General features: G+C 53.4%; 2 protein-coding genes across 2 annotated transcripts in view; both read right to left on the bottom strand.

Annotated features, from left to right (window-relative positions):
* Window positions 1-5,750: 5,750 nt before the first annotated feature.
* ISG20 (interferon stimulated exonuclease gene 20) lies at window positions 5,751-23,632 on the bottom strand. Its single transcript, XM_032262462.1, has 4 exons — window positions 23,311-23,632; window positions 22,791-23,042; window positions 8,903-9,103; window positions 5,751-5,985 (listed from the first exon to the last, which is right to left on the bottom strand). The coding sequence occupies exons 2-4, from the start codon at window positions 23,016-23,018 to the stop codon at window positions 5,869-5,871; spliced, it is 546 nt and encodes a 181-aa protein (XP_032118353.1). The 5' UTR covers window positions 23,019-23,042; window positions 23,311-23,632; the 3' UTR covers window positions 5,751-5,868.
* Window positions 14,162-26,190, bottom strand: part of AEN (apoptosis enhancing nuclease) — a 40,202-nt gene continuing 28,173 nt past the window's right edge. Inside the window, exon 7 of the transcript XR_004264070.1 lies at window positions 14,162-14,172. The gene's annotated coding sequence lies outside the window, so the exon portion shown is untranslated. The remainder of the gene's footprint in view (window positions 14,173-26,190) is intronic.

Here is a 26,190-nt window from a genome sequence, read left to right on the forward strand (position 1 = left end):
CTGTAATCCCAGCTACTCAGGAGGTTGAGGCAGGAGAATTGCCTGAACCTAGGAGGCGGAGGTTGCTGTGAGCCGAGATCGCGCCATTGCACTCCAGCCTGGATAACTAGAGTGAAACTCTGTCTCAAAAAAAAAAAAAAAAAAATTTTCCAGCATCTACATTAAGGACAAAAGAACTTTATTTTTAACTTTCAGATTTTTAAGATTCCACTGAAATGTATCTAGGTGTGTAATTTTTTTTTGTAGTTTTTAGTAGAGACGGGGTTTCACCATGTTGACCAGGATGGTCTCGATCTCTTGACCTCGTGATCCACCCGCCTCGGCCTCCCAAAGTGCTGGGATTACAGGCTTGAGCCACCGCGCCCGGCTTCACCTTCACTTCTTTATCCCTTCCTGATGTCTTTTGGATGAGGTTCTCAACCAAGTCATTTAACTCAGTAATTTCTCATTTAGCTTTATTCTCTCTGCTGTTTAGCCCCTCCCAGTGGAGTGCAGTGATGCAATCATAGCTCACTGCAGCTATGAACTCCAGGGCTCAAGTGATCCTCCATTCTCAGCCTCCCAGGTATCTAGAACCACAGGCGTGCACCACCCTGTCTGGCTAGTTTTTGTATTTTTTGTCGAGACCGGGTCTGTGCTGCCCAGGCTGGTTTCAAACTCTTAGCCTCAAGTGATCCTCCCATCTTGGCCTCCCAGAGCTCTGGGATTACAGGCATGAGCCGCTGCACCTGGTCATCCTAAGTTCTTTATTTCAAAAACTGTGTTTTCTTAAACATAAGTGTTGGCCAGTGTATTATTTGTGCCTTATGCCCTGCAGGTGTATGCACATGAGCATGTTTAAGGGGGTGGAGTCCGGGCAAGCAGCAGCTTGGGGCCAACAGCCAGTTCTGCCTCCGCCTTCATTCCCAGCAGCTGGTGCAGCCCACAGCACACAGGAGATGCTGAGTAAATATCTATTGAGAGGAGAACAACATTAATAACAACACAATCGTTATTGTCTTTTTTTTTTTTTCGAGACAGAGTCTTGCTCTGTCACCAGTTTGGAGTGCGGTGGCACGCTCGGCTCACTGCAGCCTCCACCTCCCAGGTTCAAGCAATTCTCCTGCCTCAGCCTCCCAAGTAGCTGGGACTACAGGTGTGTGCCGCCATGCCCAGCTAATTTTTGCATTTTTAGTAGAGACAGAGTTTCATCCTGTTGGCCAGGATGGTCTCGATCTCTTGCCCTCATGACCCGCCCTCTTCAGCCTCCCAAAGTGCTGGGATTACAGGCGTGAGCCACTGTGCCCGGCCAGTTATTGTGTCTTAAGCACTTGCTGTGTGTCCCTATAACCCTGCGACCACCCTGTGAGGTGGGCACTGACATTCTCATTCTGGAGGGCCCCCGAGGCTGGAGAGGGGCTCTGGCAGAACTGAGTTCAGCGATTCCTGCTCTGTTCTAGCTCTAAATTGGGAGAATGAAATAGGAGAATGAGGAGTTCGGGACATCAAGCCCTGAAAGCGGGCACCACATCAGTGTCCTAAAACCAAAGGCTCCAAGCGGCGTTCCCTGGGCCTCCCCATGTGCCTGGGAGCAGAGAGGGCTGCAGCTTCTGCCACAGAAACACATTGCTGGAAATCAGGGTGCTGGGGCCAGGCCAGCGTTTGCCTTTTCCTCCACGTCCCAGCAAAGCTACGCAAAAGCCCCTCGTCCCCCAGCAGGAAAAGCATATGTTCTTTCCATATAGAGGAGAAATTATTCCACCAGTGAGTAAGCCTCTTGGCTGCAGCGCCTGGCCCAGCCCACAGAACACTGGACAGGAAGCTGGGCTGCGCTGGTTACCACTCCTGGAACCAGGACAGGGCTGGCTGACACCCTTGGAGACAACACCAGGCCTTCGGATGGGGCTGGGGGCAGTGGGGAAGCAGGGGCTGGCATGTACCTGGAGACATTGAGCGGTTCAGGGTAGGAGGAGCACGAGGACATCCCTGAATAGAAGCACTTTTCTCCATTCTGGCTGGGATGGGTGGGAAGGGGGGGAAGGCCAAGGGGACTGAGGGGGGCGGGGCGGCCTTTCCAGTCCCTTCACTGGGCCAGCCTAGGAGTCTGAGTCAGAGGTGACTCAGGTGTGCTCAGCAAGGTGGGGCCGAATTTTGGACTGTTATTTGCAGCTACCCAAAAAGTCTCTTTGATGCCTGCAGGGTTAGGTGGCAGGGAGTGACTCTTGTCCCTGGCACCTGAGTTCTTCCTGCCAGTGCCACAGATCTTGCCACCAGCCCCAGGCTCGATGGAGGACGCTGCTCTTTCTCTCAGCTCACCTGGGTCCTGGTTCTCTCTCCACGTTTTCCCCATTTGTTAAGGACCCACTGAGAGTGGGGCTTAGGGAGTGTGGGGAGAGAGGGGACAGGGAAGCCAGGGTAGGCGAGGGGACAGCTGGTGGCAGGTAGAGGAGAAATCGAGAGGGGCTTCACATAAGAGGAAAACAATGAGAAATTCAGTGTGTTTAACCTGGAAAGTCAGAGACTCAAGGGAGAAGGATGGTGACATGAAAACCATTTGAAGATGTGTCACAGGTCACCCCATGAAAGTGGGACTGAATTTCTTGTGGGTGTGAGCTTCAGGGAGATAAACCTTGCTCTGCATAAATCCAGAGCCCCCAGCCTCTGAGAAGTGCTTTTGAGAAATCGATTTTCTGTCATTGGACACATCTAGGCCAAGGGTGGATGCCTCCCAGTCACAAAGAGTCAGGTGTCAGCTGGAAGAGTACTGGAGTTTAGGTCTCAAACTGGTGGCCTGTGGGCCAGACACAGCCCTGACAATGCGCCCACTAGCTAGCATTTGTGCATGGCCACCGCAAGCTGAGGCTGAGTGGCAACCGCCCACTCCGGCAGGGCCCACACTCCGTTCCCCACAGTGCAGCTTGTCTGGCTCAGTCATTTATTTTTCAGGACTCGCTCCTGAGGCATTTTCATCTGTGACCCTTGGAGTAGAGGCCCCGAAGGCACCTAGCCTTCTCCCTCCCTGGATGCACCCTGTAGGCTCAGCTGGGGCAGCTGCAGGAGGAGGAAGCAGTACCCACTAAGACGCAGGGGACACCAGACAGCCCAAGCTGCCCGCCCGGACTGGGACCCCAGATAGGGCTCCACTCCTCAGGCTAGACATGACCACCGCTTCTCCACCCTCATGCTGCCATCGGGTGGGATCTATCCTGGTCTCCAGGGACTGGTGCTCACTGCCTAGGAGAGTGTCATCATTCCCGGGCCTTCCTGCGCTACCCCAGAGTCCCCCAGGGTCAGGGGCTTGGCCTGGGGTAGGGCAGGAAGGCCCGGGCAGAAAGCCTGTGCTCACCTCCCAAGGCCAGGCTGCATCACGCTTCAGCCCCATTCTGAGCCTCAGTGTCTGTGGCTGTGTAAAGACTGTCTACAGGGTCCCTGGAGCAGCCCCCTAGGCATTTTTGAAGACACTGTGCCTCACACCTCATCCCAAAATGTTTCATTAGGCAGGTTCTGCCCTTGAAGCCTTGGGGAGAACACACGACCCAAGGCTACCACCTAGTGGCCACTCACAGTCAGACAAGGCCAACGCACCCAGCAGCCTTGAAGGCACATGAGAAACTATAAAATTGCAGGGGGCTGGGTCATCACCTTGAACTCTGGGAACAGGGCAGGAGAGACCCCTGTGAGAGCAGATCGCATCTCCCCTGTCTTCCAGACCTGGGAGGGGACCCTCCAGCTTCCCAGAGGTCAGTGGCTCAGATGGCAGGCATCGCCATGGTAAGACAACTGAGGGATATAAAGACGGGTTTGGGGATCGGGTAGGTCTGAATTGGAACCTCGTGGGTTCTTAACCTTGCTGGAGTCCCTCATCTGTGCAGTGGGCTATTTGGGACCCATCTTGCTGGGCTGTGGACCTCTCTGCATGAACAGACCGCATAGGGAGGCAGCATGGGGAGAGGCGGGACCTATGACTGAATGCACCTTGGTGGCACCCAGCCCTGGGGCCAGCTCTCCACTGCGGCTGCACATCCTCATCACCTGATTCTTTTTTTTTTATTTTTTTTTTGGGACGGAGTTTCGCTCTTGTTACCCAGGCTGGAGTGCAATGGCGCGATCTCGGCTCACCGCAACCTCCGCCTCCTGGGTTCAGGCAATTCTCCTGCCTCAGCCTCCTGAGTAGCTGGGATTACAGACACGCACCACCATGCCCAGCTAATGTTTTGTATTTTTAGTAGAGACGGGGTTTCACCATGTTGACCAGGATGGTCTCGATTTCTTGACCTTGTGATCCACCCGCCTCGGCCTCCCAAAGTGCTGGGATCACAGGCTTGAGCCACCGCGCCCGGCCCTCATCACCTGATTCTTAGGCAGTTCGGTCTCCAGGTCAGCAGCAGCAGCAAACGCAGCAGGGAACTTGGTAGAATGGGGAACTTGCCCATTCTTGAGCTCCACTGCAATCTGAATCCGAAACTCTGCAGATGCTGGCTGTAGTGTCAGAGAGCTGTGCTCACGTACCAGTCTGGCTGAGAAACCACCACAGGTGACTCAAATACCCCAAGGCCAGAATCACCTGTGGAGGTTAAAAAGTGAACAGCTTGGCCAGGTGCGGTGGCTCATGCCTGTAATCCTAGCACTTTGGGAGGCCGAGGTGGGTGGATCACATGAGGTCAGGAGTTCAAGGCCAGCCTGGCCACCATGGCGAAACCACATCTGTACTGAAAAAACAAAAATTAGCAAGGCATGGTGGCACATGCCTGTAATCCCAGCTACTTGGGAGGCTGAGGCAGAAGAATCACTTGGACCTGGGAGGGGCAGGTTGCAATGAGCCGAGATCCAGCCGCTGCACTCCAGCCTGGGTGAAAAAAAAGAAAAATGGAAAACAAAAATTGCCAGGTACCATTCTAATAACTTCTGTTTAGTGAATGCACTAAAATTATTATTATTAAAATAACAAGAACTCTGCAATTGATTCTAGAGGCCAGGGAGAGGTCTGGCCCACAGCCTCCTCCCCATACAGTACGCCCTCCCCTCAGAAGCTGAGCCCAGAAACAGCGTGCAGTGACTCTCCCTGGGGTCGCCTAGGTCTGAAAGCGGTCCAGGGAAGAACAATGACTTATCGACACCTGGTGGGTGCTTAAGCTCGGACAGGCATGGTGCTGGGGGCTTTGCAAGCGACATCTCACAAATACCGTAGAGCTGTTAGAATTCTCACTTTATAGATGGAGAAACTGAGAAGTTCAGTAACTCACCTTAGGTCACACAGCTACTAAATGACAGAGACAGGATTTCAGCCAGCTTCTCTCTGACCCCACAGTTCACTACCTTTGCTTCCTCATTTTACAAATAGGAAGCGTGACTTGCTCAAGGTCACCAGGGTAGCACCCTTGATGTTTCCTGTACCTCTGCTTCAAAGCCACAGCCCACAAATGTACCTCTGCTTCAAAGCCACAGCCCACTAATGCTGTGGCACCAAGCTCAAGATGAGCTGAATGCCACTGCAGGAAATAATGCCACCCCTCTGGGCATAAATGCACCAGGAATAGGGTTGGGGTGCAGCAGCAAAGTGTGGGATTCGTAATTAAGCCACGTGCTACTTAGATTCCCAAGCCACTTTTTGGACCGACAGGATTCAAGGTATTAAGGAAATTGACACTTGCCCACCTCCCCCTCATAAGACTTCATTCCCTCCCAGTATCACACAGACTGACAGAGACTGTGTCCTGTCCACGGTTAACCCAGCTCAGAGAGAAAGAAAGAACAAGAAGAGGACCCAGGGATGGCGTAGAGAAAACACAGAGCTGCTTTACTATTAAAAATGTATTTTCCAAAAGCAAGGTATTGCTGTCCCAAAAAGCCGAAATCCTCTAGTCCTTGGGGATCGGGCTGCACGGAGCTTCAGTCTGACACAGCCAGGCGGGGCAGCCCTCGGCGGGCTCGGATTCTCTGGGAGATTTGGTAGAGCTCCATCGTTGCCCTCGCATCTTCCACTGAGCTGTGTCCATGCAGGCTGTTCTGCAGACACAAGTACAGAGTGGGGACTTGGGATGAGGCTGAATTCAGAGGCCCCGTGTCAGGGCTTTCCCTGCCCACATCCCGATTTCCAGAGTCCCCAGGTGGGTCAGTGGGGGAGTCTCTCGAGGCCTCTGACACTCTGGAACTGGGAGACTCAGCAGGTGGCTGGAGCTGGCCTGCCTGCAGCTCGGGGGCCAGGGGCACAAAATCCAGCCACCTGGGAACCAGGCTGTGCCTTCGTCGCCTGCAGTCCCGCGAGGGAAGTAGAGGCTGCTGACTTGCTGTCAGATACACACGTGGCTCCGGCAACTCTAACAGGGAGCTTCAGAACACCAGGGAGGAAGTGAGGAACTCCAGCTAGGGACACGGGGAAGGGCTGCTCAGAGGGAACACAGGACGCCAGCGTCGAGAGGAAAGGCTGCGAGCATTTAGATGCAGGGAGAGCGTGTGCAGATAAAATAAGACAGCTGTAAGGCCGGGGGCGGGGGTGTGTGCAAGACAGTGTGGGGAGGGGTAGTGGGCCTGGATTTATCACTGAAGGCCTTGAATGCCGACGTCAGGAGCCTAGACCTTATGGGGTAGTGCTGTGGGAGTCAGGGAGCCCTCAGTCTATTCAAGGGAGACGCGATGACCATTTACCACCTCTTCCGTGCACTAGGCTGAAGTTAAACCTCTGAGTTGGATACGCTTATTCCCTCATTTCACTGACGGTCAAACTGAGGCTCACACACAAGCCAGCCAGTTGTGGAGCTGAGGAGGCAAGGATGTGGGGCACGTCCTCACTCCAGTCACCTGTCCTCTCCCTTCACGCCCCCTGCTCAGGCCTGGTATCCTGGCCACTACCCAGCATGGGAGCCAGTGGGCTGTTGAACCTGGCTGCATCTTCTTGGTGTCCCTCTGTCGCGAGAGGCCTTCCTATGCTCACAGCGGCTCCTTTTCCAGGCACTGCAGACGGGGTTGGGGATACCTGGTGCAGCGGCCACTCAAAAAGGCTTTTTCTTGTTGCCTTCACTATGCTGTATTATTTTTTAATGTTTTATTTTTTGGCTTGGACGCTATCGCAAGCAGGTAGCATGGTGGCGTCGTCCACACTGTGCCTCTGCATACTTGCCTCTATCACCATCCTTGCTTGACAGATGAGGAAACTGAGGCACGGGGAGGTTACATGCTCTACCACTCTGCTCTTTGGAGAAGGAAGCCAAGAACAGAAGCAGAATGCAGCATCAGCATCCTTCATCACCAAGCAGGGAGGTAAAGAGCCCCAGATGTGGAATCAGACAAACCCAGATTCCAGTTCCCAGCTCCCCTGTGGGCATAAGTGACAGTGAGCGAGCCACTTTTCCTCTCTGGGCCTCTGTTTCCTCTTCTGTAAAATGGGCCTGATGATACCTGCCTTAGAGGTTGGAATGAGAGCATGCCCACTGCTAGGCACCCTGCACAGGGCTTGATAAATGGCAGCGCCCTTCCTTTCTGTGCAGCCCCATCCACCATGCACGCAGCTTGGCCGGGAGCCCCAGGCCTGCCGTTCCACTCCCTCAGGGGGCAGTAACATCACTGCCCAACTGTGACCACTCTACCACATTAGCTCCTTGTGTCCTGTGGGTCAGCTGCCGTCACGGTGATCAGTAGCACCACTGCCCACGTGAGGACGGCTAGAGGGCTGGTTTCTAGGGGCATCCCTGCAGGTGAGAGCTGCCTGGCAGGGTTCTGAGATTCTGGAACAACCAGGCTTAATGAGCCCAGGGACAGAGCCTGGGAGGGGCCCCTGGGTCTGGGAGCCACAGAGTGACAAGGGCTCCAGGAAAAGCCCTGCCTGGGCCTTATGTGCCTTTTGTGCCCCGAGGCTAACAGAGAGGGCCAAACCCAGGACTGTTCCCTGCTCGCGACAGGGTTCCCACAGTTCCTGCCAGCAGGTAAGGGCGGGCTTCCTGCTCCCCAGCCCCTCCCCCAGCCTCAGGCTTTGGCTTGCCCAGACCCCACTCCATATGCCCTCCTCTGCCCTTCTTGACTAAGACCCTCCAGGCTCTGTTCAGACCTGGTCTCCGGCCCTGCCAGCCCCATCCTTCATCCTGCTCCCAGGGCACTGCCCTTCCCTCCATCAGACACTCTACCATGTGTGCTGATGACCTGGTTAAGGGCCATCTCCCAACCAACCAAGAACTCAGGGACAGGGACGGGTCTTGCTCACCCTGCATCCCCAGGATTTGGCGCAGCTTGGCAGGGAGCAGGTGTTTCAGAAAGAGGTGGCGACCTGGAGGGTCGCTGCGCACAGCCCTGGCTCTTAGTGTCTGGCCCCTCTCCCTCTGCCCTTTCCACAGGGTCAACTCCCAACCCCCCACATCCGCATGCCTTTTCCTGCCTGCTTTGCCTACCAGCCAGAAGTGCTGCGGAATCAGTGCCCAGGAGCAGCAGGAGCTGTGGCCAATGGTGCACAGATATCCCAGCTCCCTGGGTCCTGCTGTGGAACACATCTGAGGTGAGGTGTGTGCTTTACACCATTGCTCAGAGCTCTATGGTGGAATCAAGCTTCACCTCCCACAGGGTAACTGGCTTGATTTCCACAACAAAAGCAAACCTTTTTGGGTGTTTTCCCTTCCCTGCCCTCATCCTTACTGTACCTGCCAGGGACCAGGCACAGCAGGACCTGCCAGCAATGCCTCGGGCAGGCTGCCCGGAGGGGGCAGGGGAGGGGGAAGGGGAAGAGGAGGCGGAGGGAGGGGAGGGGGAGGAGGACAAGGAGGAATGGGGAGGAGGGAAAGGAGGAGGGGAAGGAGGAGGGGGAGGAAATGGAGGCGGACAATAAGGAGGGGGAGGAAATGGAGGTGGGTGAGGAGGGGGGGGGGAGGGGGGGGAAGAAGGGGGGGAAGGGGGAGAGAGAGGAGGGGGAGAAGGGGGGGAGGGGCGAGGAGGTTCTCACCTGGATGCTCTTGTGCAGGAGGCGTTCGCTCAGCACCCGCAGGGAGACGCGCCTGCAGTGGTCCAGCTTGGCCTCACGCCGCAGCACCATGTCGGTGGACGTGTCATAGATGGAGTAGCCGCTCATGTCCTCTTTCAGCGCCTGGAAGTCGTGCTTCACATCATGACCCACCACCAGCTTGCCTTTCAGGAGCTGCAGGATCTGGCCAGGAAGACAAATGCCCACCCCTACATGACCCAGCATCTTCCAGGTAGGTCTGGGGCTGGCAAGGCAGCAACCCCTCCTTGACTGGCTGTGTGACCTTGGGCAAATGATCGTCTCTCCCTGGGCTTCAAATATATCATCTCTGAAAAGAGGAGACTGGACTAGGTCCCTCCTCACACTCGATAGCTTCAGTCTGTGCCAAAAGCCCGCCTGGACTTTTCCAGGAGCTGAACCGTGTAGGAGCAGTGCTTAGAACGTCCTGAGTATTTCCCGGGTGCCAGGCGTGCGTCAAAATACGTCATGTAGGGCCGGGCGCGGTGGCTCAAGCCTGTAATCCCAGCACTTTGGGAGGCCGAGGCGGGTGGATCACGAGGTCAAGAGATCGAGACCATCCTGGTCAACACGGTGAAACCCCGTCTCTACTAAAACTGTAAAAAATCAGCTGGGCATGGTGGTGCGTGCCTGTAGTCCCAGCTACTCAGGAGGCTGAGGCAGGAGAATTGCCTGAACCCAGGAGGCGGAGGTTGCGGTGAGCCGAGATCGCGCCATTGCACTCCAGCCTGGGTAACAAGAGCGAAGCTCCGTCCCAAAAAAAAAAAAAAAAAAAAAAAATACGTCATGTAGATTATGTTGTTTAATCTTCGCAACAACTCTACTGTGGCGGGCAGAATAATGACCTCCCAAAGATGTCCACGCCCTGGTCCCTAGGATCTGTGAATACATTACCTGGCAAAGAGGAATTATAGTTTCGGGCAGAATGTAGGTTGCTAATCAGCTAACCTTCAAATGGGAGATTGCCTGGCCTACCCAGGAGGGCCCAATATCATCGCAAGGGTCCTTACATGTGGAGGTCAGAGGGAATCCACGTGAGGAAAACAGGCTGTGGCTGGCTTTGAAGATGGAGGGAGGGGCCGTGAGTCAAGGTATTCAGGCAGCCTCTAGAAGCCAAAAAGGGCAAGGAAATGGATTCTTCCCCAGAGCATCCAGAAGGGATCTAGCCCCACTGACACCTTGATTTTGGCCCAGTGAGACCCACGCTGAACTTCGAAACTGCAGAACGGTAGGAGGATATATCTGTGTTGCTGTGAACCACCAAGTTGATGGTTGATGGCTTCCTAAGGCAGCCACAGAAAACGAACAGCGAGGAGGGCGCGCTGCATTGGACTGAGTTTTACAAAGGAAACATCTGACATGCAGAGAAGTAACATGCCCAAGCTTACACTGATGATTTTAAAACAAGTTTGCAAATTCCTTGAAACTCTCTTCTTAAACAAGATGGAATCAAACTCCCCACCCCTTGCATCTGGGCTGGGCTGTATGACTTCTGTGACTTCTCTCCAGGACCAGAGTTCTATAAGAAGTCCGGCCACCAGCCAGGCATGGTGGCTTACGTCTGTAACCCCAGCACTTTGGGAGGCTGAGGCAGGTGGATCACCTGAGGCCAGGAGTTCAAGAACAGGCCTGGTCAACATGGTGAGACCCTGTCTCTACTAAAAATGCAAAAATTACCTGGGCATGGTGGCTAGTCCAGCTACTCAGGAGGCTGAGGCAGGAGAATTGCTTGAACCTGGGAGGGAGATTGCAGTGACCTGAGATCATGCCACTATACTCCAGCCTGGGCGACAGGGCGAGACTCTGTCTCAAAAAAATAAATAAATAAATAAAAGTCTGGCCACCCCAAAGCCGCCATGCTGGAGAGACCACGGGGAAGAGCCACCGAGCCAGTAACGTGGCCACAGCAGGCCAGCACCAGCCACCACACAGGTGGGCGAGCAAACCTTCCCATGGGTCCAGCCCCTAGCCTTCAAGGTGCCTTAACTGACCACCTGTCCCCACTGCAGATCACCCGCCCAAACTGCAGGTGGCTGAGCCAAATACGTATTAACATTGTTTGAACCGGTAAGTTTTGGTGTGATTTGCTAAGCACCATTTGATAACTGGGACAGTCACACAGCTAGTTAGTGGCAGCCAGGCCTTGAAGCCAGCGGGCTGAATGCAGAGCCTGCCTGCCACTGCCACACCGGGCTAGAAGCGTGAACGACCACTCCAGGCCTCCACCCGCCCGGGGGCTCAGCTGCAAGTGCCCCAGCCCCACGTCCCTTGCCTCGCCTCCCACAGGGACAGCCTGCTCTGCTCTGGTCACGCAGGCCAGTCAGCTTGCCTTAACTCAGCTACCGTTGGAGAGGGAGGGAAGGGGACCTGAAAATAGAACAGATGCGAGCTTTACTAGGGAACGGGGCAGCTTGTGGCTAGTTCAGGCCCCCTTTGGACAGCTCTATGACAGCCTTCATTTCCTCTGCATGTAGCCCTCGATCCCAGCCTGGGCCCCAGGAAAGAGCCTTCTGGTGGCTAACACCTTCCTGGTGGCCTGCTTCTCCTTCTAGTTGGCCAGTGGCCTCCTGGGACATGATGTGGTCCCTTTTACATGTCCTCCCCTGGCAACGACAGGAGAATGAGGCTCAGAGAGAAGATGTGATTTGTCTAGGGTCGTGACTTGTCCAGGGTCATGGATAGGCAGAGCCTATCCATCCACTGTCAACAAGCAGTGTCGCCAGCCTGCCCCATTGGCCACATGGTCTGGTTGGAGGCCTTCTCTGGACAGAGCCCATGCTCTACTTAGAGGACTAGGGAGAGAGTGCTGGAGAATGAACCACAGCAGCACTTCTCAAGCCTGAGTGTGCTAGGGGTCACCTGGGAAATGGCAATAAAACTGAGGCTTTAACATACCCAGAGGATTATAAATCATTCTATTATAAAGACACATGCACACATATGTTCACTGCAGCACTGTTTACAATAACAAAGACCTGGAACCAACCCAAACGCCCATCAATGTTAGGCTGGACAAAGAAAATGTGGCACATATACACCATGGAATACTATGCAGCCAGAAAAAAGGATGAGTTCATGTCTTTTTCAGGGACATGGATGAATCCGGAAACCATCATTCTCAGCAAACTGACACAAGAACAGAAAACCAAACACCACATATTCTTGCTCATAGGCAGGTGTTGAACAATGAGAACGCATGAACACAGGGAGGGGAGCATCACACACTGTGGTCTGTTGTCGGGGGCTAAGGGAGAACAGCTGGGGGTGGGGAGGTTTGGGAGGGATAACATGGGGAAAAATGCCAGATGTAAGTGACGGAGGGATGGAGGCAGCAAACCACCTTGCCATGTGTGTACCTATGCAACAATCCTGCATGATCTGCACATGCACCCCAGAACCTAAAGTACAACTTAAAAAAAATTGAGGCTTTAACAGATGACAACAGGCACACGACCTCAGAGCAGCAGGTCAAGGGAAACAGTGCGGAGGAAACCGCCCAGCACCTGGCAGTGGGCAGAAATGGCACAGGGCGTGGAGATGTGGGTGTGTGGGCGGCCATGGGTCACGTGGCTTTTCTCGCTAATGTCCTTTGTGCTCTAGAACAATGTGGCCTGTTTTCCCCATCTAGGGGCTTGGCTCAGGCCCAGTTCACGCAAAGCCCTGAAGGAACTCATCCACCATCCCAGCAGCAGCCTCAGCCAGGCCCAGACACAGAAGAGACGAGTCATCATGATGTAGATTCCCGGGAAACTCATCATTTCCCGCGGCTGAGAGTCCAGGGAGGGGAAGGGGGGTCTACATGAGGCACTATGGGACTTCCCATGAGACAAACAGAATAAGGGGGGGGGGGACAGGCCGAGGAAGGAAGAGGAAGAAGGGAAAGAACAAAACCATCTGTTTAGCAGAGGGACACGAACGCTTTGGGACAAAGATTCTGGAACTGGCAGAAAGAGACTGCTGGAACTTGCTGTGTGCCCTCAGGGATGTCAAAGACCCTCTGGGCTTCAGCTTTCCCATTTGTCAGGGGAGGGCCAAGACTGGTGAGGCTTGAGTGGCCCAGTAGCAGCCAGGGCTCCATGGACTTTCTGAGGCAGGTCTGAAAAGGGAAGGAGTCAGTCCACCTGCTGGAGCCCAGGAGTCGGGAAAAGGCAGTGACAAGCCGGCCTCGGGGCTGCGTGACCTGCTGGCCACAGGATCTGTCCTGAGTCAGTGTCATGAGGCACATGTGTCAGACTTTGCCGCTTTCCAACACAGGGGAAGGAGTCTCTCAAATTCCTGGAAAGAACTGGGGTGGGGCTGGGGGATGGGCATTTACTGATCCCTTAGCAGCTTGGCAGTATGCCAGGCACTTTCCTTACCTCATCATGAAGCTCCACAATGAGAGTGTTCTTAATTCCATTTTACAGAGGAGGGAGCTCAGGATCAGAGAGGTTAAGGGGCTTTCCCAGGTCACACAGCTGGTCAGCTGAAAGCGCAGTGCAGTGTCTGGATCCGCATGACCCTGTCATTGTTACTGTAGTTGTGACTGTTAGCACCTACTGAGGACCAAGGGACCGGGCGTGACCAGGCACACACTGGCACTCAGTGACAGCCCTATAAGGTACTGACTATCATACCATCTGACCCACCAGCAAAGCAGGGTTCAGGGCGGTGTGCGCCCAGGTCACAAGCATGGGAGTGCCCGGCCAGGTGTGGCTGTACCTTCCACTGTGTTTCCGCTCCACTCCAAGTATTCCCCAGATGTGCCCAATCCAAAAATCCAGGAGGGCCAGGCCCGATACAGACCCGTTAAATCGAAATCTCCAGGGAGGGTGTCAGGGGATTCTTCCTGTCTAAGAAGTCTGCACATCTCTGCACTGAATCCCGCTGAGCAGTTCAGGGCCTGCTGCCTCCGCCATGCATTCATTCATCCATCGTTCATTTGTTCACGTACCCATTCATTCCTTCTTGGTTGCCGGGAGAGGAGGCATGAGTAAGGGGCCCCGAACAATGCTGTTCTTGCAGAGAACCAGGTCCCTTACTCTCACCTTCTGGAGTGACTCCAGCTCTCCCGCCCCCCTGCTTTGCTCTTGTCGCCTGCCAAGATCCCGTGGTGTCCCTGCCTGCGGCTGGTGCCTGGTTCCCACAAAGCCGCTTACCCTGGGGCAAATCTGGATAGTGAAGCCTTCCTCCTTCATCTGGCCGAGCCCCAGAGAGACCTGTCAGGTGGCAGGACCCCAACAGGACACTCCCACCTGTGCAAGGGCTACCGGGCTGGCCACAGCTGAAATCTCTCCCTGTTCACAAGCTACCGTGACTTCCCTTCTGCCTGCATCTGTGTCCGCAACCACGGTGCTTTCCGGGGTAGATGCCCCTCATTGTACCGCCTTGACGTTAAAAGAACATTAACTGACAAAAGTGATTTACAAGTTACTAAAAACCACCATTAGATTTTTTAAAAGGAAGAAGAAAAACGAACTCACCAGATGGGACCCCTGAGTCTGAGCACTGATCTGTATCATAGCTTCCTGTGTGTTCTCGGGCAAATCACTGCCCCTCTCCGGATGCCAGTCCCCAGTGCATGGATTCCCTCCTGTGCTGAGAGTCTGATTTGTGGGGCTCTCTACAGACCATGGTTTCTTAGCCTTATCACTGTTGCCATGTGGGGCCAGATACTTATTTGTTGTGTGTGTGTGGCAGGGGCGGGAGCTGCCCTGGGCATTGTGAGATGTTTGGCAGCTCCCTGGTCTCCACCCACTAGATGCCGGCCACTGTGACAACCAGAAATGTCTCCCAACATTGCTGAATATCCCCTCTAGCTAATGGTCAGACACAGAGAGGTCAGAAGATCATAAGCACTTACATTATAGAAGTAACGGCAGCACACTGCAATCAATGAAAAAGAATGGAGTGGGGGACCCCACTCACATCAGTGGCCTAAAGTGCTAGCCCTTCTGGGCAGACTTGGGACTCCCCAGAGCCTCCTGGCCACCATGGGCTAGTTGATTGCTGGCTGCTGGCTGGGCACACTCACTACTCCTGGGAAGAGACAGAGAGGTAAGAGGCCTTTGGAAAATGCCTGCATAGCCGGCCGCAGTGGCTCACACCTCGAATCCCAACACTATGGGAGGCCAAGGCGGGAGGATTGCTGGAGGCCAGGAGTTCAAGACCAGCATGGCCAACATGGTGAAACCCTGCTTAACTGAAAATACAAAAATTAGCTGGGCGTGATGGCACATGCCTGTAATTCCAGCTAGTTGGGAGGCTGAGGCATGAGAATTGCTTGAGCCTGGGAGGTGGAGGTTTCTGCGAGCCGAGATCGCGCCACTGCACTCCAGCCTGGGCAACAGAGCAAGAGTCTGTCTCAAAAAGAAAAAAAAATCCCTGCATGAAACCAAGGGCTGGCCAACCCTAGACTCACCTGACGGGTGTCACCTGGCCTTATGTGGTCTCATAAAAGGCTGTTAGGCTACTGCCCTTTGGGGGCCCTCAGCTCATTTGGGAGCCCATGAACCTGATCTCTGTGGGATTAAAACCTTATGGATGGCCGGGCGTGGTGGCTCAAGCCTGTAATCCCAGCACTTTGGGAGGCCGAAGCGGGTGGATCACGAGGTCAAGAGATCGAGACCATCCTGGTCAACATGGTGAAACCCCGTCTCTACTAAAAATACAAAAACATTAGGTGGGCATGGTGGTGCGTGCCTGTAATCCCAGCTACTCAGGAGGCGGAGGCAGGAGAATTGCCTGAACCCAGGAGGCGGAGGTTGCAGTGAGCCGAGATCGCGCCATTGCACTCCAGCCTGGGTAACAAGAGTGAAACTCCGTCTCAAAAAAAAAAAAAAAACCTTATGGATGATGAGTGGGATCAGACTGTCTCCACAGCCTCTGACAACATGACACGTAGTGTCCTCATTCACAGAGACAGATGATGACCATTAATGACCCACGTTTCCACTCATACCTCTTACATACATTGGACACTCAGCATTTACAGAGCACACTCACACACACTGAGCGTAGGATCTGAACACCACAGCTCCAGCTCTGGAGCCAGAATCTGAGTCTCTGCTCCACCCCTTCCTAGGACAGCTTCCTCATCTATAAAATGGGAGTGCTGGACTAGTTAACCACTTCCCAGGGTTGTGGGGGGGAGTATGAAGCGTGCTCAGAACAGTGCCTGGGCCATGGGGCGGGATACACCTGCACTATTTAGTCATCTCTGTGTTACAGAGGATCCTGCTTAGGGGAGCACAGAGAGGCTGAGAAATAAGGTAAAGGACGCAGAGCAATCCAGAGGCAAAGCTGGGATTGGATCCACAGGCAGCCCAGTGTAAAGACAGGGTGCTGCTCCCCACCCTCACGGCTGCGCCTCGCTGCATCTCCACAGCAAAGGCCAACACTAGGGCAGAGGCGAGAACTCTTGTATTTATGAAAATCAGTTCAACTTCAATCCCATAAACATTCTCAAGTCACCTGTGTGCAAAACACACGTTCTAGTCTGGGGGCAGATGAAGTGTATCGTAAGAGCTATGGAAACGAGCAGATGGAGTGGGTGGATGGACAAGCTACGAAGTGTATGAGCGACAGCAAGGAGGGCCAGGGACCAGGGACCAGTGGGGCAGGGATGGTGGGCAGGAGGGGGGAAGTGCATCGTAAAGGTCTCTCCTGGCCTGGGGCTACCAGAACGATGGTATTTCTGGGGAGAGGGATGGGGGATAGGAGGGAATAGGAGTTGGCTGAAATGCATGGTAGGCAAGGGGTGAGCTATGAGAGAAAGCAAGAAAGGCAGGTGATAGGGGTTTGGAGAGCATGACTGCTGGGTGCTGAGCTGGGGGGACCTTAGGTCATAGGGAGCCACAGGAGAGATTTGTTTTTGATTTTGGTTTTTTTCCCCATTTATTTATTTTATTGCATTTTAGGTTTTGGGGTACATGTGAAGAACATGTAAGATTGTTGCATAGGTACACACGTGGCAGTGTGATTTGCTGCCTTCCTCCCCATCACCTACATCTGGCATCTCTCCCCTTGCTATCTCTTCCCAGCTCCCCACCCCCCACCGTCCCTCCCCTATTTCCCCCAACTGACCCCAGTGTGTAGTGCTCCCCTCCCTGTGTCCACGTGTTCTCATTGTTCACAAACCAGACAAAAACAAGCAATGGGGAAAGGATTCCCTGTTCAATAAATGGTGTTGGGAAACCTGGCTAGCCATATGCAGAAAGCAGAAACTGGACCCCTTCCTGACACCTTACACAGGAGATATTTGAATGGGGGGAAACGGCCACGATCTGAGCAAGGTTTGGGAAGTTCTCCGGCAGCAGGGTGGGAGAGAGGGACAGCACACACACCAGGTACCACCGGCAGAAAATGAGACCGCAGTTTCCAAGAGAAATCGGAGAGGGGACTGGGTTTCTGCCCTTCTGTCTCCATGGGCGCAATTAACGAATATCAGCCGTGAACCAGGCACTGCGCTCAGGGCCACAGCGCACGTCACCGCGTCCAGCCCGCGTGAGACCAGGGAGGAGGCACCACGAGTCCTCTTTTATTAGTAGTAAATGGAGCCTCAGAAAGGTTCAAGAACTTGCTGACGATTGTACAGACCGACAGGTGACAGAGCAGGAACTGGGAAGCTCGATGTGGTTCCAAAGACCTGCCTGGTCTTCAGACTCCCGACTCGTCTTTCAGTGGCTATCAGGTGCCCAGTCTGAGCAGGGTTCTGTGTCATACGCTTAAAGCGTTGCACCTGGCATAGCCTCTGAGAAACAAAAGCATTTCTGCACGAAATCTGGATGAAGACTGAGGTGTCCAGGCCCCTAGGCCAGTGCTCAAGGGTGCCCAGGGAATTGCGGTTTTCCAGGTCCGGATGTACAGGGGCTGGGAGAGGCACTGCTCTACTGCCTCCTTTCCCCCTGCTCTGGGCTCCTCTGCCCCTTTCTGTCTCTCTGATGGGGAGGGAAACTGGGGACAAGGAGGAAGGAAAGGGACATACTGCCCACCATGACTGCTCAGTGGGGATCTGAGGGTGGGGAGCTCCTTGCAGTGTCCCTGGGCCTCCCATCAGCACCTGAACAGACCCCCACTTACTCCACATGTTGTCCTCCCCTCTTTGTGACTCTCCACTGATCTCCTCTGTCCTCACATTTTCTTCACTTGAATTCTCTGCCAAAGATGACGCAGGCCCTGGTGACCACTCCCTAGGACCTCTGACTCTTCTTCTTGTCATCTCTTTTCTCACTCCTGTCTATCCTGCATGGTACTTCCATTCTAGTTTTCTTGAAACTGGTTTTTATCCCCCCATGCCATTGCTCAAGAATCTCCAGTGGCACCCTACAGCCCACTTAATTGCCTACACAGACTCTCCTCCACCCCTTTCAAATGCCACCAGCCTCACGGAGTCTTCCCAGAAGCACGCTGAGGTGCTGTGCCCATCCCCAGCGTTCCCCCACTATCCTGTGGGTACAGGCTGAGCGTCCCAAATACGAATGCTCCAGAATCTTAAGCTTTTCAGTGCCAACATGACATTCAGAAGGAAACATGATGTTCAAAGATTTCAAATTTCAGATTTTCAAATTTGGGATGCTCAACCAGTAAGTATAATGCAAATATTCTAAAATCCAAAAAAAAAAAAAATCCTAAATCCAAAATCTGAAACCCTTCTGGTTCCCAGCATTTCAGGTAAGGGCTATTCAACCTGCACTTCTAGAAAGTGTTGTCCAATAGAATATAATGCAAGCCACAAATGTAGTTGTTTTTTTGAGACAGAATCTCCCTCTGTTGCCCAGGCTGGAGTGCAGTGGCATGATCTTGGCTCACTGCAACTTCCGCTTCCCAGGTTTAAGCTATTTTCCTGCCTCAGCCTCCTGAGTAACTTGGATTACAGGTGCCTGCCACCATGCCCAGTCTAGTTTTTTGTCTTTTTAGTAGAGATAGGGTTTCACCATGTTGGCCAGGCTGGTCTTGAACTCCTGATCTCAAGTGATCCACCTGCCTCGGCCTCACAAAGTGCAGGGATTACAGGCGTGAGCCACCACACCCGGCCCACAAATGTAATTTTAAATCACCCAACAGCCATATTTTAAAAAGTAGAAAGTAAACAGGTGAAACTAATTTTAATGTTTTATTTAACTAACGTAACCAAAATACAATCATTTCAACAGGTACTCAATATAAAAGTTTTGAGGCATTTTATGGCTCTTTTTAATTTTTCAATTAATTCTATTTTTTAACAGAGACAGGGTTTCCCTCTGTCACCCAGGCTGCAGTGCAGTGGCATGACCATAGTTCAGTGCAGCCTCGAACTCCTGGGCTGGAGCAATCCTTTGCCCCAGCCTCCTTGAGCAGCTGGGACTACAGGTACACATCACCATGCCTGGCTAATTTTTAATTTTTTTCGTTTTGTAGAGGAGGTCTCGCCATCTTGGCAAGGCTGGTCTCAAACTCTTGGGCTTAAGCCATCCTCCTGCATTGGCCTCCCAAAGTGTTGGGATCACAGAATAAACCACTGCACCTGGCCTGTCTCTTTTTTAAAATACAAGCCTTCAGCCAGATGTGGTGGCTCACGCCTGTAATCCCATCACTTTCGGGAGGCTGAAGTGGGTGGATCACTTGAGGTCAGGAGTTCGAGACCAGCCTGGCCAACATGGTGAAACCCTGTCTCTACCAAAAATACAAAAATTAGCCAGGCGTGGTGGCGCACACCTGTAATCCCAGCTACTTGGGAGGCCAAGTCAGGAGAATCCCTTAAACCTGGTAGACTGAGGTTGTAGTGAGCCGACATCGCGCCACCGCACCCTAGCCTGGTGATAGGGCGGGACTCTGTCTCAAAAAAAAAAAAATCCAGTGTGCTGTTTACACTTACAGCACAGCTCAGTTCAAAGCAGCCACACTCCGGGTCTGAATTCAGCTAACTAGCAGCATATGGCTGCTGGGGACCGCAGCATGGCTCTACAGACTGTGAGCCTGAGTTTGGATTCCTGGGTAGCTGTCCCATATTCCAACTGTCCTAACAGTGGAAGTCACTCAGTTTATGGTTTGAAGTCTGCCCCTTTCTCTCTCATTCATATGTTAACATCCTAACCCCCAGTAGCTCAGAATGTGATTTATTTGGAAATAAGGTTGCTGCAGATACAATTAGTTAAGGTAAGATGATGTCATACCGGAGTAGGGTGGCTCATAATCCAATACGATTGGTGTCCTTTTAAAAAGGAAGTTGGAGGCCAGGTGCGCCATGGCTCACATCTGTAATCCCAGCACTTTGGGAGGCCAAGGTGGGCAGATCACTTCAGCTTAGGAGTTCGAGACCAGCCTGGGCAGCAGGGCGAAGCCCCATCTCTACTAAAAATACAAAAATTAGCCAGATGTGGTGGTGGATGCCTATTATTCCAGCTACTTGGGAGGCTGAGGTGGGAGAATCACTTGAACACAACAGGTAGAAGTTGCAGTGAGCTGAGATCGTGCCACTGCAGTCCAGCCTGGGCAACAGAGTGACTCTGTATCAAAAAGAAAGAGGAAACTGGCCAGGTGCGGTGGCTCGTGCCTGTAATCCCAGCACTTTGGGAGGCCAAGGTGGGTGGATCGCTTGAGACCAGCTTAGCCAACATGGTGAAACCCCAGCTCTACTAAAAATACAAAAATTAGCTGGGTGTGGTGGGTGGCTCACGCCTGTAATCCCAGCTACTCTGGAGGCTGAGGCAGGAGAATCACGTAAGCCTGGGAGGCAGAGGTTGCAGTGAGCTGAGATCATGCCACTGCACTCCAGCCTGGGCGACAGAGCAAGACTCCAACTCAAAAATAATTAAAAATAAAAAGAGGAAGTTTGAACACACATACACACAGAGAGAGAATGCCATGTGAACATGAAGGCAGAGAGCTGAGTGAGGCATCTACAAGCCAAGGTACCCCAAAGTTTGCCAACAATCCCCAGAATCTGGGAGGGAGGCAGGGAACCGATTCCCACGCACAACCCTCAGAAGGAACTAACCCGGCTGACACCTAGACCTCAGACTGCAGCCTCCAGAATCCAGGGACAGGGCGTTCCTGTTGTTTAGGCCACCCAGTGGGTGATGCTTTGTTTTGGCGGCACTAACAAACTAATAATCAAGCGAGCCCCAGCTCCTCATCTGTCATGTGGGGGTAATAAGGTAAACAATCATGGCAGGCCGCAGTGGCTCACACCTGGGACTTTGGGAGGCTGAGATGGGTGGATCACCTGAGGTCAGGAGTTCGAGACCAGCCTGGCCAACATGGTGAAGTCCCTTATCTACCAAAAACACACAAAAAATTAGCCGGGCTTGGTGGTTGCGCACCTGTAATCCCAGCTACTTGGGAGGCTGAGGAAGGAGAATCACTTGAATCCAGGAGGCAGAGGTTGCAGGGAGCCGAGATGGCGCCACTGCACTCCAGCCGAGGTGACAGAGCGAGACTCCGGTTAAAAATAAATAAATAAAACAAACAACAAAAAAATCATAATAGCTAACTTTTCTGTTTTTTCTGTGAACCAACGAGTGATCTTTGGCTGCAGCTCAGAAGAAACAATAGCTACCTTTTTTTTTTTTTTTCTGGCACTGTTGCCCAGGCTGGAGTGCAGTGGAGCCATCTTGGCTCACTGTAGCCTCAACCTCCTGGGCTCAAGCAATACCAGCCCCTGGAGTGGCCGTGACCACAGGCATGTGCCACCATTCCCGGCTAATTCTGGTGTTTGTTTTTTATAGAGATGGCGTTTCTCCATGTTGCTCAGGCTGGTCTCGAACTCCTGAGCTCAAGCTACCCACCCACCTCCGCCTCCCTGTGTGCTGGGATTAGTGAGCCACTGCACCCAGCCAGCAGCTAACTTTTTTTGAGTACTTAATTAGGCACTCTCTCTAGACCTTTTCTCCGTCCTCTCAGTACTCCAACAACGTTGCTACTGCTAGTATCCTTCTTTAACCAGGTACAAAGAGGCTGAGTAACTTGCCCAAGGTAACCTGGCTGCTAAGGAATGGGAGCCGGGATTGAAACTGACCCTCTTAACTCTGCGGTAACAGCACCTGAGAACCCGCCCGGCAGGGGTGCTTGTGGGGAGTGAATGAGTTCAGGAATGACCAGTGCTTGGGGGAGCGGCCAGGACATAGTGAGTGCTCAGTCAATAGTGGCTATTGTCATTTCATCCCTAGCACCTGGGGCCTGGCACGGACTGGGTGTGTGCGGCTGAGAGGAACCTTGGACTTCCTCAAATGTACCATGGTGTCTAGAAATTGACAAGCTCGCCTGCCCTTCTGAGATGTCCCAGGGGTGGCTAACCCTGTTGACAGTTTTACGTCTTGCTTTCCACTCAGTAATTCAAAGAAACAGAAAGTAAGACCTGGAAATGACATCATCATCAGCTAAAGGGCAAGAGTGTAGGAAATCCCTGGACCGCAAACTCAGGACTCAAACCGAGCAGACCGCCTGGTCTGGGTCAGAACGCTAGCCTGGGAGCAAGGTCCACCCTCTGCTAAAGAGGCTCGGGGCCTTTTCTCCAGGACTGGGAGGACCAAAGCCCCTTGCCAGGGCCTCAGCCGAGAATCGCTTCATTTCCCCACAGGTCTCACTAGTGGCAGCCTGGGGTAGAGGGAAGAATGGAGACTGTAGACCCCAAGTCACTGTGTGGGGGAAGGTCAGACCAGACTCAGCTTTCCCATTTTAAGACCGGCAAATTGGACCAAATCCAGATAGAGCTAAGATCTAAGATCTGAGTCTAAGGTTCTCTGAAGGTTGGAGGCACCAAAAGCTTTCTCCCACAGCAGTGTGGGAATCTTACAAGTAAGGTCACAGGTCACAGATGGGCACCAGGGGAAAGGAGCCAGGGAGGTGGGAGAGGGGGGTTTCCGTAGCCCCCGCTGGACTGGCCTTCACTCACCTCCAGTCTGGCCACGGCAAATGGTGTGGCCCCCACCATGTGCTGAGGGGTGACCCCGCTGACCCGGGTTCTGTAATCGGTGATCTCTCCCTCAGGCCGGATGAACTTGTCATACAGCACAGCACCGTAGACGTTCACGAGGCTGCAACGGGCCAGGCCGCTCACCCGGAGGGGCCCCAGTCCCACCATCTCGCAGTCCATGGCCACCACCTCACGGCTGCCAGCCATGTTCCTTGGGAACCCTCAGAGATGCTGGAGAAAAGGGTATGGGGGGCAGTCTCATGCTTGGGCCAACCAGGCCTCCAGGTGTCCTCAGCCAACCCCAGCTGGCCTTACCCTCCGCCCTGCCCTTTGTTTCCCACACCACCTGGCCACAGTGGAAGCTGGCCTCTTGCCTCCCTCCTCCCCCTGCCTGCCCCTGCCCGTGGGTCTCAGGGCCTCTGGCCTGCCCAGCAGCCTGGGGACCAGGAAGGCCCCTCCCGCTGCCTCCCCAGCAGCTGCTCCAGCTCCCTGCTCTCACCTGCCTGCCTCTGCGCCCTCAGCTCACGTCTGCCTCTCTGCTGCCACTGCTCAGCTACTGCAGCCGCGCTCAGCAGTGACTCATCTCTAACTCCGAGCGGGCATCCCAACCCTGTTTCAGTTTCTGGTTTGTTATCAAGTGAAGTCAGGGGTGGGAGGCCGGGCACGTGGGTTGGGCCGCTCCATTTCCTGGGCTACCGGCAGGTGGGGACCTCCGCTCCCGGCCGAGTCAGGGCTGACGGAGCTGGCAGGTCCAGGTCAGGATGCCCCTCCTTTGCCCCGGCCCTCCCCCTCCTCCGATGACGCATCTGACGTGCGTGGAGTGGATTGCAACATTTTTCTTTCCTTTCTCACCCTCCGCCCAGAGAATAAACATCCCCAGGACTGGAGCCCAGTGAATGTCCCACAAGTAGTGGGGCCTGCTACCAGTCTGATACTCAGTGGTCTCTCGTGGTGGCAGGAAAGCTGCCTCTTGGGACACATAGGCACTTATTGGAATGGGCAGGAGAAAGGTGTGGTGGTGGTGGCTAGCCACACTTCCAATCCAGGGAAGGCAAGGAGCAGCGAGGGAGCCCTTACAGGCCCCTGTGGGTTCCGGATGCCTCAGTGAGCCCTGCCTCCAGTGGGGCTGACACTGTGAGGCTGAAGGAGAAGCAGGCCTTGGGGGAGCCCCCACCAGCCCAGCCACGCTTCCTTGGGTCCACACTTGCCCAGGCTAGGAGTTTGAGCTTCTAGAACAGTGCCTGCCAGATAGGGAGTGCTTGGTATGGAGTGAATGACAAACGAGTTACAACTGGGGTAAAAAGAGAATCAACTTTCAATGAGGAAAGTGCTCGCCTTGCACTGCGGTGAGATCCGATGAGCTGAGCGCCCCCAGCGAACGGGAGCCTCCTACCCCCGGTGTGTGTGGAATCCACACGGACCCCTCCAGTCTCACTGCCTCCCAGTGTGAAGATTTGTGGTTTGAAGAGGAACTTCCCCAGGTCTGTGATGTTTTCAGCAAGTGGGATTTGGATGCCCAACTTTAAAAGAGCTCAAAAGTAAAACCGAAGACTGAGATAAGTCTTCATGAGAAGGCGTTGCTCCTGTTTGTTGTGCATTGGAAGCAAACTGGAGGTGCAACAGAGTATTTTTGGTTCCCATCCTGAATAAGCAACTTTTGCTTTAATTCAGACTGTGGGAACTTTTTTCAAATGCATAAAGGTTTTTTTTTTTGGGGGGGGGGACGGAATTTCGCTCTTGTTACCCAGGCTGGAGTGCAATGGCGCGATCTCAGCTCACTGCAACCTCCGCCTCCTGGGTTCAGGCAATTCTCCTGCCTCAGCCTCCTGAGTAGCTGGGATTACAGGCACGTGCCACCATGCCCAGCTAATTTTTTTTGTATTTTTAGTAGAGACGGGGTTTCACCATGTTGACCAGGATGGTCTCGATCTCTTGACCTCGTGATCCACCCGCCTCGGCCTCCCAAAGTGCTGGGATAACAGGCGTGAGCCACCGCGCCCGGCTCATAAAGGTTTGTTACCCTGATTTAGGAGGAAATGAAGTAACATTCCTGCACTTCATGGGGACATGCACTTAAAAAGTAACCCCCTAAAGATCCAATTGGAGGTTTGATTTACAATCCCCATGGGGTCCCCAAGTGTCCCCTGGTGATCCTCAGATTTTGCTGCAACCCCTCACCCCTTCACCTCCGCTTACCTCCTCGGGTCTCAGAACACATCCCACCCCTCCAATTATTTTCCCCCTGTTCTGTGCCTGCTCTGTCTGACCTGAGCTGCCTCTAATTCTTACCATTTCCCTGTTATTGTGGAAGCCCTACCCCAGTCCTCACCTGCCCGGCCCACGAGGCTGCGGGAGTCACTCCCAGGTGTTCCACTTCCATCTTCCTGCGCTGCTCAAAGTGGTCCTTTGAGTCCCACTATATTAAATTTCCCCAAAATCTAATCCCTTGTACCGTTCATCACAGTACTTCTCTGCTCAAGAAATTTAGTGATTTTCTGTTGCCCAAAAAAAAAAAAAAAAACAAACCTCAACTCCAGGCAGTTTCCAGATCCTCTTTCATCGGCCCCTCCGCCTTTCCAACCTCACCTTGCATCACTATTCAATCTAAGGCCATTCTTTTAGGCTTAAACCCATATCCAGGCTGTTCTGAAACCCCCTGCATCTCCCAAGGACTAGGACTGATGACTAGAGTACCAGTAAGATCAGTACCATCTCTGCTTCGGGTGGAAGGGACAGGCAGTGCTACCAAGGTAAGCCCCCTTCCCATGCCCTTACCACTCCCGCCTTACCCACTTCCTTCCGACCACACTGGCTTTCTTTCTTCCTCCAACATGGTCATGCTCCTGTCTCAAGGCCCGGGTGTTTGCTGTCCCCTTACTCTTGAAAGCTCTTCCAATGTGACTTGGGTGGGGGTCACTTTGCTCCCACTTCATGACGTATTTCCATGAAGCCGCCTCTGATCTCTCTAAATCTGCACTTCCTGCTGGGGCAATGGCTAGCGTCTATAATCCCAGTTACTCTAGGCTGAGGTGGAAGATTTGCCTGAGGCCAAGAATACAAGACCAGCCTGAGCAACACATGGAGATCTCATCTCTAAAATAAAAAAATAATCCATTGTGGTGCCTCACACCTGTAGTCCTAGCTTCTCCAGAGACTGAGCTGGAAGGATCAATTGCACCCAGGAGTTTGAGCCAATAGTGAGTATGACAGGCAATCCACTCCAGCCTGGGCAGCACAGGGAGATCTTGACTTTAAAAACTAAAAGTTTACTTCCCATCCCCTTCTCTGGCCTTTTCCCATAGGAATGAGCACCCTCCGAAATACTGTATTTTACTTGTTCATTTGCTGTTCCCCCTGCCATCTGTTTGGTTCGATGCTG

This window comes from Sapajus apella, unplaced genomic scaffold (genome assembly GCF_009761245.1).
Source record: "Sapajus apella isolate SASKATOON/1434 unplaced genomic scaffold, GSC_monkey_1.0 scaffold129, whole genome shotgun sequence".
Lineage (NCBI taxonomy): Eukaryota > Metazoa > Chordata > Mammalia > Primates > Cebidae > Sapajus > Sapajus apella.